The sequence below is a fragment of the Rhinichthys klamathensis genome, unplaced genomic scaffold (genome assembly GCF_029890125.1).
Source record: "Rhinichthys klamathensis goyatoka isolate OS25496 unplaced genomic scaffold, OSU_Roscu_1.1 h1tg000523l_1, whole genome shotgun sequence".
Taxonomy (NCBI): domain Eukaryota; kingdom Metazoa; phylum Chordata; class Actinopteri; order Cypriniformes; family Leuciscidae; genus Rhinichthys; species Rhinichthys klamathensis.
In genome coordinates, this window is record NW_026607002.1 from 2055849 (window position 1) to 2068268 (window position 12420).

At 41.1% G+C, this 12420-nt stretch overlaps 3 protein-coding genes across 4 annotated transcripts in view; 1 reads left to right on the forward strand and 2 right to left on the reverse strand.

Moving 5' to 3' along the window:
• Nucleotides 1–12420, reverse strand: part of LOC130073047 (gastrula zinc finger protein XlCGF57.1-like) — a 754620-nt gene that overhangs the window by 592483 nt on the left and 149717 nt on the right. The window lies entirely within an intron of this gene.
• Nucleotides 1–12420, reverse strand: part of LOC130073068 (gastrula zinc finger protein XlCGF7.1-like) — a 277485-nt gene that overhangs the window by 115367 nt on the left and 149698 nt on the right. The window lies entirely within an intron of this gene.
• Nucleotides 7028–7901, forward strand: LOC130073081 (gastrula zinc finger protein XlCGF7.1-like). Its single transcript, XM_056238512.1, has one exon. It carries the CDS (start codon nucleotides 7048–7050, stop codon nucleotides 7861–7863), a length of 816 nt encoding a protein of 271 aa, XP_056094487.1. The 5' UTR covers nucleotides 7028–7047; the 3' UTR covers nucleotides 7864–7901.

Sequence of the window (12420 nt, forward strand, 5' to 3'; positions counted from 1 at the left end):
ACAATAACAAATAAATGAAAGGCTTATTTCCTTTAGGAAGTAGATCAGAACCAACATACTGTAGAAATTGGACAATTTTCTTCTAGAAAGACAAGGTGTTGTTCAGGTGGAGGAAGACTGCAGGTTGCAGTCGAAACATGTCAAGGTAAAGAAAAAGTTTTTTCTCCACCTGAACACCTTGTCTTTCTAGAAGAAAATTGTCCAATTTAATCATTAAGAAGACAAAATGAACATTTTTGAACAGCTTACTGTAGCTTCAGCTTATATACTGTAGCCTACTGTAGAACACAGTGACAAAATGCAACACACTAACTAGACAGGCCTTTATAATTTAGTGATATGTTGTTCTTTGAGTGTAGGCCTAGAGTCTCTAATCTCTAAAAATCTCCAAATGCTCGACGTGAAACTGCGGTCTTCCGTCCGACCTTTTACTATCGTGTCAATTGATTTTGATATGCGCGAGGAAGAGAGAGAGACCAAAAGACAGCGCTCGTGTTGTTTGAAGACGTGAGAGTGCGCGCGCGCGCGGCCGGGGCTCTCTCTCTCTCTCTCTGCTCGCGGCTGTCAAGCGCAGCAGTCATTTTTTTCCACATCACTCACCGATCAAAAAAGGCTTTGGCGGGACAAAAATGTGCTTTGGTGGCCATATGAAACGTCATATGGCTTCTCATATTTGTCGTGTTTTCCGAAATATTTTAGTTTTATTCCACAAAGCGTACAAATAGTGTGGCTCTTGTCCAGCTCCTTTCCCCCCTTCAACTTCACAGAAGCCAAAATATTTCCACACGTCAGCTTTTAACGAAGAGGGTGTTTGGATATCGCGCTCAGTCATCGCGTCTCTGTTACCGGTATGTGCACAACACAGACGGTCCGGGCACTGCACTTCCGCGCTTCAGAGTTCCGTCAATATATTACGTTATTATATATATATATATATATATATATTTTTTTTTTTTTGAAAATCGATTTTTGACATTTGCGAATCGATTCAGAATCGTCCACGTCCGCATCGCGATGCATCTAAGAATCGATTTTTCCCCCCATCCCCTACTAAATGAGCTCATTTCAAATTTGATGCCTGCTACAGGTCTCAAAATAGTTGGGACGGGGGCAACAAATGGTTGAAAAAGCAAAAAAATTAGAAAGGATTCAGGTGGGAGAACATCTAGCAACTAATTAAGTTCATTTATATCAGGTCTGTAACATGATTAGCTATAAAAGGGATGTCTTAGAGAGGTAGAGTCTCTCAGAAGTAAAGATGGGCAGAGGCTCTCCAATCTGTGAAAGAGTGCGTAAAAAGATTGTGGAACACTTTAAAAACAATGTTCCTCAACGTCAAATTGTAAAGGCTTTGCAAATCTCATCATCTACAGTGCACAACAGCATCAAAAGATTCAGAGAAACTGGAGAAATCTCTGTGCGTAAGGGACAAGGCCAAAGACCTTTATTGGATGCCCGTGGTCTTCGGGCCCTCAGACGACTCTGCATCACTCATCGGCATGATTGTGTGAATAACATCACTAAATGGGCCCAGGAATACTTCCAGAAACCACTGTCGGTAAACACAATCCGCCGTGCCATCTGCAGATGCCAACTAAAGCTCTATCATGCAAAAAGGAAGCCATATGTGAACATGGTCCAGAAGCGCCGTCGTGTCCTGTGGGCCAAGGCTCATTTAAAATGGTCTATTTCAAAGTGGAAAAGTGTTCTATGGTCCGACGAGTCCAAATTTGACATTCTTGTTGGAAATCACGGACGCCGTGTCCTCCGGGCAAAAGAAGAGGGAGACCTTCCATCGTGTTATCAGCGTTCAGTTCAAAAGCCAGCATCTCTGATGGTATGGGGGTGCATAAGAGCATACGGTGTGGGCAGCTTGCATGTTTTGGAAGGCACTATGAATGCTGAAAGCTATATAAAGGTTTTAGAGCAACATATGCTCCCCTCCAGACGACGTCTATTTCAGGGAAGGCCTTGTGTATTTCAGCAGGACAATGCAAAACCACATACTGCAGCTATTACAACTGCATGGCTACATCGTAGAATAGTCCGGTGTTGAATTGGCCTGCCTGCAGTCCAGATCTTTCACCTATGGCCCAATGACGTGACGTGCAATTTTGATGTCCAAACCGCTTTATGAAGTCAAATTAAGGAAATGTTTAATAAAAAGCACATTTATTGAATCTATTAATCTCTGTTTATCAAATGATATGAACATATAGTGAGGATATTACAAAGTGTAAGAATTATTAGACATTATAGTCTCATAATGTCATACCGGATAACTGTCCGGACCTTAGAGTGACATACAAAAAAGCCAAACAATCTGTAAAAATCTAATAAACCCTAACATCTCTGCCACAGGCATTATTGTATGAGTCTTGACAACAATATATTTAAATATTACAAAGAATATGTCATCCAGTTGATTGTTATGCTTTGGAGCATTCTGTCCCAAAACTGGCTGTCAGCCAATGTCATACGGGATAACAAGCAAATTGGAGCAATTTTATTGTAAATTTTATTTTGACACGATGTGAGACAGCATGTTACACAATCAGGAAGACCCTGAAGTACCCCCAAACAATGGTGAAAGTCTTTTATGTCTTTCATAAAATGTGTTTAACTTACCCTTTTTCCTCACTAGCACACTATGTAGTAAAATCCTGTGTCATATGGGATAACGCTAAAATAACATATGTAATGTGGATTTTATGTCAATTGTTTATTTAGCATGAATTTACATATTTGGAAGTTGAAGGTAAAGGTTGCAGATTTCTATAGGTAGCCAAAAATACTGCCTGATTAAGATTTAATCTGAGTTTTGTCATACCGGATAACAATTTTGTCATATAGGATAACAGTTGTTAGCCCATAATGTCATCCGTTATCTTGGATGACGTGTTTGACAATATATTCTTATACAGTTTTCAGCTTTAATTTGCATAATTTCCATTCAAATTGTGATATTAACATATCATTAACATTGTTTAGTTGAATATTAGCAAATTAAAAAATTCATAAGAATATTCAATTACAGTTACATTACATTTACTATAGACATTGTCTAAAATAACATTTAGTGTTCATTTAATGAAATTTAGTGATTCAGTGTTCAACCCGTTAATAATATTTTTCTTTATAAATATGTTGTTCAATTACATCTTTTGTAAATTTGTCTAGTGAAATCAGTGAAAGTCGCCTACTTTAACCCTTTACATTATTTATGAATATTGATGTAGGGTGACTATGATCAGTAAAATGGTTCAAGGTACTTTTCAGTAATAAATTAAACCTAATGTTGAAAAGTTGTGCTGTTTTGATATTCATAAACATGAAAAAAAAAATGGTTTAAATGTATTTACTTGCCAAATCTGGGAAGAAACCACACTGAGTTTGTGTGTAACAGTTTACACAATGAAAACCACATCTCTATTCCTCTAAAGTGGAGCCTAATTAATTTCCTTGGAAAAACATTGCATAACATTAATTATTTATGAACATTATTATGTGTAAGTGTTGTAAAAATGACAATTCATGTGTTAACTCATATGGTGTCATACCGGGTAACAATTTAAGTCAGGCGGGATAACGCTTTTTCCCATTGAAATGCATAATTTCACTTAATGGAGTTGAGGAAACAATAATAACATGATATCAAGTCATGTAAAACTTTTTCAGACATTTTGCATTTTAAATCACATTGCAGTGTTAAAATGTGTGTAAAGAACTTGAACAAGTAGGGTCACGTTTAAAGAAATCACAATATAATGAGAAAAAAATAGTTGTGCAGATTTTTTTTTCTGAGCTTTAAATATTGTTTACTGCATCACTTTACATATTCATTAAGTATTTTTGATTTGAAAAGTTTTAATATCATAATATTTAGAAAATGCATTAACGTTATCCCGTATGACATTTTGACTGGTGTCGTCACATATTTCTCAGTTAAACCGCTTAAAATACATTGTTTAAAATTGAGATTTTAGTAATAAGTAAAAAACATCCCCATAAAGATAATAACTACTTTGATGTGCAGTTTTAACCTATTTGAATTTTTTATCAGTTGAAAACCTTATTTGTCACTGGCCCCTATAGAGAACATTTGGCGCATCATTAAACGAAAAATGCGTCAAAGACGACCACGAACACTTCAGCAGCTGGAAACCTATATAAGGCAAGAATGGGACCAAATTCCAAACCAAAACTCCAGACACTCATAAACTCGATGCCCAGACGTCTTCAAACTGTTTTGAAAAGAAGAGGAGATGTTACACCATGGTAAACGTGCCCCCGTCCCAACTATTTTGAGACCTGTAGCAGGCATCAAATTTGAAATGGGCTCATTTATTGGATAAAAGTGTAAATTTTCTCAGTTTAAACATTTGTTATGTTATCTATGTTCTATTGTGAATAAAATATTGGCTCATGTGATTTGAAAGTCGTATAGTTTTCATTTTATTCAAATTTAAAAAACGTCCCAACTTTTCCGGAATTCGGGTTGTAATTTGCTATATTTCAGATCAATATATTTGTTTTCCCTAATTTTAATTAACCCTAACTTTATTCCCATCAGAATTATAAATAATTGATTTCCGTATAAAATAATACTACCAACACATTTCATTTTCTTTTTTAATCAATGTGTAACTTTAAAAATAAACAGATCAGTGCTCTGTTTTGAGGACAAGAAATGAAAACCAATGTGATATGATGAATGTCCAAAAGATGGAACACACAGACTGTTTTAAAAAGGGGTTGGATAAATGTTTTGCATTTAAAATATGCTCCCCTCCAGACGACGTCTATTTCAGAGAAGGCCTTGTGTATTTCAGCAGGACAATGCAAAACCACATACTGCAGCTATTACAACTGCATGGTACATCGTAGAAGAGTCCGGGTGTTGAATTGGCCTGCCTGCAGTCCAGATCTTTCACCTATAGAGAACATTTGACATATATTGTCCTGTCCGTTTAATCCCTTAAGACATAACTGGCTGTGTTTACGTTAATTTTGCACAAGTACATTAAACCACGACACGGAGTCGCACAGCCGCATGTGCGAGTAGTCTCACAAACAAAGCGCGCGTCAGCATTTCTGTTAGTGAGGTTCAAGCAGCCTTCTGTTAGTGAGTTTCATATTTTAAATATACACTCACCGGCCACTTTATTAGGTACCCCATGCTAGTAACGGGTTGGACCCCCTTTTGCCTTCAGAACTGCCTCAATTCTTCGTGGCATAGATTCAACAAGGTGCTGGAAGCATTCCTCAGGGAGTTTGGTCCATATTGACATGATGGCATCACACAGTTGCCGCAGATTTGTCGGCTGCACATCCATGATGCGAATCTCCCGTTCCACCACATCCCAAAGATGCTCTATTGGGTTGAGATCTGGTGACTGTGGAGGCCATTTTAGTACAGTGAACTCATTGTCATGTTCAAGAAACCAATTTGAAATGATTAGAGCTTTGTGACATGGTGGAAGTAGCAATCAGAGGATGGGTACATGGTGGCCATAAAGGGATGGACATGGTCAGAAACAATGCTCAGGTAGGCCGTGGCATTTAAACGATGCCCAATTGGCACTAAGGGGCCTAAAGTGTGCCAGGAAAACATCCCCCACACCATTACACCACCACCACCAGCCTGCACAGTGGTAACAAGGCATGATGGTTCCATGTTCTCATTCTGTTTACGCCAAATTCTGACTCTAACATCTGAATGTCTCAACAGAAATCGAGACTCATCAGACCAGGCAACATTTTTCCAGTCTTCAACTGTTCAATTTTGGTGAGCTCTTGCAAATTGTAGCCTCTTTTTCCTATTTGTAGTGGAGATGAGTGGTACCCGGTGGAGTCTTCTGCTGTTGTAGCCCATCCGACTCAAGGTTGTGCGTGTTGTGGCTTCACAAATGCTTTGCTGCATACCTCGGTTGTAACGAGTGGTTATTTCAGTCACTGTTGCCCTTCTATCAGCTCGAACCAGTCTGGCCATTCTCCACTGACCTCTGGCATCAACAAGGCATTTCCGCCCACAGAACTGCCGCTCACTGGATGTTTTTTCTTTTTCGGACCATTCTCTGTAAACCCTAGAGATGGTTGTGCGTGAAAATCCCAGTAGATTAGCAGTTTCTGAAATACTCAGACCAGCCCTTCTGGCACCAACAATCATGCCACGTTCAAAGTCACTCAAATCACCTTTCTTCCCCATACTGATGCTCGGTTTGAACTGCAGGAGATTGTCTTGACCATGTCTACATGCCTAAATGCACTGAGTTGCCACCATGTGATTGGCTGCTTAGAAATTAAGTGTTAACGAGCAGTTGGACAGGTGTACCTAATAAAGTGGCCGGTGAGTGTATAAGTCCACTGCATTCCAAACCACATAAATGATGACTTCGTAGAGCATTTGTAAGGAAAATACCGACGGGCGAGACAGCACACTTCAAGTGTAACATCAAAGAAAGCGCGCGTATCCTGTGCAATAAAGCCTTTGAATGTCCTTGTAATTCGCTTCAACCTTTCCGAACTTTATGAAAGATTATTTTACGCAAGGTTCGAGTGGTGTATGTGTGTGAGGAATTGGAAGCAAGCAGAATACGGGTGTTTCTAAAGCAAACTCAACGTCATTGCACATCTGGTTAAAAACTAAGCTCAGAATCGATCCAGAATCGTTGGAGAGAGAATCTCGATGCATCGATGGATCGATTTTTTTCTCCCACCCCTAGTTCATGAGAGTTTAAATGCTGGGGAATATTCCCATCTTCCCACAGGAGAAGAAGAAGCAAGCAGGAGGAATTACTCCAGGAGAAACTACGGACATACTATTGTAAAGATGGAGATTAAGGAAGAACCCTGCAGAATAAAAGATGAAGATACAGAGGAACAAATAGGTTGGTGTTTTCCTTCATTCTCTTTAATGACTGAAAAGTGACATATAAAAATAACATCTAAATCTAGATACTAGTAGACTCAGTAGTAAACTGGATTTTTTTTCTCATGTATCCTTTTATTAAATTATGGGAATTTAATTTGTTTATTTTAGACCTGATGGAAGTGAATGAAGACAAACTTCATCAGTTTCAAAAACCTCATTATTTCACAAATGAAGATGGAAATGCAGTCGTTTCAAAGACTGAAGAGAATTTCACACAGAAACAAGCTGGAAAATCTGGAGTCGATGGATCTTTAACCTGTTCTGAGTGTGGAAAGAGTTTCGTATGTAAATCAAACCTGAACACACACATGAAGATTCACACTGGAGAAAGGCCTTATACATGCACTCAGTGTGGAAAGGGATTTATTCGCAAAGGATACTTAAATGATCACATGAGAATTCACACTGGAGAAAAACCGTTCACTTGCTCTCAGTGTGGAAAGCGTTTCGGTTACAAAAACGCTCTCAAAGATCATCTGCGCCATCACTCTGGAGTGAGATCATTCAGCTGTGATCGGTGTGATAAAACATTTGTTTTTAAATCAAACTTTAGATCACACCTTAAAGTTCATTCTGCTGTGAAGCCTCACTTTTGTTCTGTATGTGGGAAGAGTTTTTCACATCTTGGATCTTTAAAAGACCATGAGCGTATTCATACTGGTGTAAAACCTTATGTGTGCTCTGACTGTGGAAAGACCTTCACTTCATCCAGCAACTTAAAATCCCACCAGAGAGTTCATACTGGAGAGAAACCGTACAAGTGTTCACACTGTGAAAAGAGTTTCACTTATTCAGGAAACCTGAAAGTTCATGAGAGAGTTCATACTGGAGAGAAACCGCACCAGTGCTCTTCATGTGAGAAGACTTTCAGCCATTTATATAGTCTACAGAAACATAAGAAAAAGCATTGCCTGAAGGTGTCTAAGTGATCAAAGTTCACTTCCATAACTTGTAAATAAGCAAAAGATGGAATTACATTTAATACAGTTATTTAATCTAAAATTAGTATTCAAGTTTGATTGTTTGACAAGGGGAACTGGTTAAAATGGTTGTGAACTGCATTGTAAGTGTTGCATGTGTTGTTCTTCCGACACCCGTATTGATCCTCTGTTGTGTTGCACATGCGCAGTAAACACTGAGTGTTACTGTATACAAGATGAACTGAACAGTAAAGCAACAATGTGAAAATACTCGTGTCAGTGTCATCGCTCAAGCAGTGCATGGTCATCTCATACAGATGGAACAAGAATAATAGTTCAGAAAACTCGTGTCGCCATAAAACACTATGATTTATGAAGGGATGTGTTTTGTTTCTTTCTGGTTTCATTATTTTAATTGTACATGTGAGGCATTTTAAAACAATGGCAACAATAGTCTATCAAATATCATTCATATCACAAACAACTTGTTTTTAGTCTCGCTGTTTAGAGGTGATGCATTGAGAACATATTGAAGACTTTATTGGATTGAATCACTCTCTGGACATTGTGAAAATGTGAGAATAAAAATGAATAAAATTAGTAATTTATTTAGGTATAATGAATAGATTTAATTTAGTTCTCATTCAATCAAGGGGTTTAACATTGTATTCAGCATTGCTAATGAACCAGTAGTAGTAAACACTAATTCTTTTTGGAAAAATGGCTCCAGTTGTTTTTCTATGTATATTTAAAAAGGCGATTCCTCTCATAATATGGACTCTGAAAAACACATCACTGAGAGAAGATGAAATGGATACTTGTTTTACAGCTGCTATCTATTTATGAAAAATGTCATTAGCTATATGGATATAAATGTTATATTTTGACAAACAAATTTGGCCAAAAAAGTAATGAAAATTTACTTATTTTGTGCAGATTTTGTGTACTAGTCGAATCCATCGTGATTCATGAAACTGTCATAAATACGAGGGGAAGCTAGATGCAGGTAAGATGTTTATTATAAATAAACAGAATAATGGTTAGAACACACACAACACTGGGAACACAGAACTGGCAAGTGGCGCAGGGACTTCGATAGGCAACCAGGCGGATGATGATCTCCAAAGAGGGTTGGAAGTCTTACCAATAGCACAAACCAAGCAAGCCAAAACAAAACTGCGAATGTCACGAGCCATTAATGGCCACCAAAATCGCTGCTTAACCGAAAACCTGGTACGATTGACTCCTGGATGACACGCCACTTTGGAACAATGCCCCCACTGAATAACGTCAGACCGTAACTGCTCCGGCACAAATAATCGATTTGGTGGACCCCCGTGCGGAGGCGTTACCCCTTCTAAGGCCGTCTTGACCTTCGATTCGATCTCCCACATGAGTGTGGAGACAAATAGGTTCTCTGGTAAAATACACTCGGGAGTGGACGGACGTTCGGAACGTTCAAAAATACGTGATAAAGAATCGGGTTTGATGTTTTTAGAACCCGGGTGGTACGAAAGAGAAAAATCAAAATGACCGGAAAAAAAAGAGCCCACCGAGCCTGCCTGGAGTTGAGTCTTTTGGCAGTTCTGATATATTCTAGGTTCTTATGATCAGTCCAGACGATAAAAGGTAACCCCGACCCTTCTAACCAATTGCGCCACTCCTCCAACGCTAACTTGACTGCCAACAACTCATGGTTACCAATGTCATAGTTACGTTCGGCAGTGGATAATCGATGAGAAAAGAACGCGCACGGATGTCTGTGGACGAACGTTGGGAAAGAACTGCGCCTACCTCCACCACAAACTGACGTGACTGATCTGGGGCTACAAGGATGGGAGCCGAAACGAAGCAGCTTTTAAGATTGGTGAATACAGCCTCTGCTGTATCAAACCACCTGAACGTAGTTCTGAGGGAGGTCAAGGCAGTCAGAGGAGCGGCTAGTTGGCTTAAATTTGTGAATAAAACACTTGATAGAAATTAGTGAAGTCCATGAGGAGAAATGGTATTGTTTCTGCATGGTTGCCTGAGGTGATGAGTGTAATAAGATCAGTTGTGTGTGAAATACTGGGAAGCTCTAGTCCATTGAGTGCGTGAACAGATATCTTGCGAGTGAGTGAATGAACAGGAATCTGAAGTCTCTGAGCGAGCTTACTGTCTATAAAGTTCCCTTCTGCTCCCGAGTCCAGTAAAGCTTGACAGGCGTGTGTGCCGGTTGCCCATCTTAGTCTTACCGGGAGGAGCATTGACGATGGTGATGAGGTCTTCTCGGCGGAGATCCCACCTGATAGTAGCCTCAGATTTACTATCGGGCTTGGCCTTTTACTGGGCAGGTGTTAACGAAGTGGCCCGCTCCCCCACAGTACAGAGAGTCCTTGGGACCTCCGCCTCTCCTTCTCCTCTCGGGAAAGCCGAGCTCTACCTACCTGCATGGGCTCGTGATCGTTGGTTTGGCTGACCGTGTCCCTGCCGCTGATCTGTGGAGCTTCAATGCCACCAGGCAATCGGTTCGGAGGACCCCGACGCTCCATCCTGGAGATTCGTGCATCCACTCTAAGAGCCAGCTAGATAAGTCCGTTCAACTTCGGAGGAAGATCCAACATGTACATTTCTCTCTGAACACGGTCAGCCAGCCCACGCAGGAACATCGCCTCCTCGTTCCATTGGCACCTGGCCGCCAACGTGCGGAATTCGATGGAGTAGTCCGATACTAATCGATTACCCTGCTCTAGATTGGCGAGGAGTCTTGGTGCCTCTCTTCCCGCCATCGAGCGGTCGAACACACGCTTCATCTCTTCGGCGAGTGCCTGGAACGAGGTACAGCAGGGATCTTAATTCTCCCACACCGCCGTTCCCCATAACGCCGCTCTCCCAGTCAGCAGAGTCAAAACGAATGCCACCTTAGATCCTTCGTTCTGAAAGGTGCGAGGCTGTAAAGAAAAGTGCATGGAGCACCTGGTCAAAAAAGCTCTGCAGAAATTGGATTCTCCTGAGTATGCCTCTGGTACTGGCAGTCGAGGTTCCGACTGGAAGAGCGACTCAGGTGGTGTGTCCGGAAGCAACCACATTACACCCACCAGTTTACAGCAGCCATATCCTCACTGTGGAGGAGCAGGAGGTGAGGCGCACACTGAGGGCGGTGAATCCGAGGAAAGCGGCAGGACCTGATGCCATCGCGGGACGGGTGCTGAAGGACTGTGCAGGCCGGCTGGCTGGGGTCTTTACCAAAATCTTCAACCGGTCCCTATCCCAGTCCACCATCCCACCTTGCCTGAAGTCCTCTACCATAATTCCACTGCCAAAAAAGACCAGGATCAGCAGCCTGAATGACTACCGCCCAGTGGCACTAACTCCCATCATAATGAAGTGCTTCGAGAAACTGGTGCGGACTTACATAATCTCTAACCTTCCACTCATGCTTGATATACACCAGTTTGCTTATAGATCAAATAGGTCTACTGAGGACGTGGTAGCCACAACTCTCCCCAATGCTCTGACTCATTTAGAGCAGCGGGGGAGCCATGCTAGGATGTTGTTCGTGGACTTTACCTCTGCTTTTAATACCATACTTCCTCACAGACTGTTTACTAAACTGGTAAATCTGGGTCTATCTCGTTCAATCTGCCGCTGGATTATGGACTTCCTGTCAGATCGCTCCCAGAGGGTGAGAGTAGGCCCCCACATTTCATCAGCTCTCAGTATAAGCACTGGCTCTCCACAGGGCTGTGTGCTGACTGAGCCCCCTACTCTACACCCTGTACATGCACGACTGCACCCCTGCCCACTCCAGCAATAGCATAATTAAATTTGCGGATGACACCACCGTAGTGGGGCTCATCTCTGGGGGAGATGAGTCCGCTTATCGGGACGAGGTTGAGCAGCTGTCTGAGTGGTGTATGGATAACAACCTGATCCTCAATTCCATCAAAACCAAGGCGTTAATAATAGATTACAGGAAGAATAAAACCGACATTACACCCCTTTTCATCAGGGGGAAATGTGTGGAGAGGGTTCCGGATTTCCGGTTCTTGGGCGTGCACATAGAGGAGAACCTAACCTGGAGCACCAACACCACAGTATTGGTTAAGAAGGCACAGCAGAGACTCTACTTTCTGAGGACTCTCAGGAATGACCATTTCAATCAAAGGGTGCTTATGTCCTTCTACCGCTGCTCTATTGGGAGTATACTGACTTACTGTGTGTGGTTTACAAGCTGCACAGAGACAGAGAGGAAAGCGCTTCAGAGGTTTGTCACCACCTCCCAGAAAATGATTGGCTGCCCTCTCCCTTCCCTGAAGGATCTTTATAGTTCCCGCTGTCTCAAAAAAGCACTAAATATAATTAAGGATCCATCCCACCCCGGACATTCCCTGTTTGAACTGCTGCCCTCGGGTAGATGTTACAGGACAATGAAGACACGAACAAATAGATTAAAAAATAGCTTTTATCCAAAAGCAATAGCAGCACTAAACACAATTTGAATACAGTTTTTATTAGATGTATCATGCATTGAATTGTTGTGTATGTGTGATTTTATGTGTTTTTATTTATTTTATCATTCTTTTT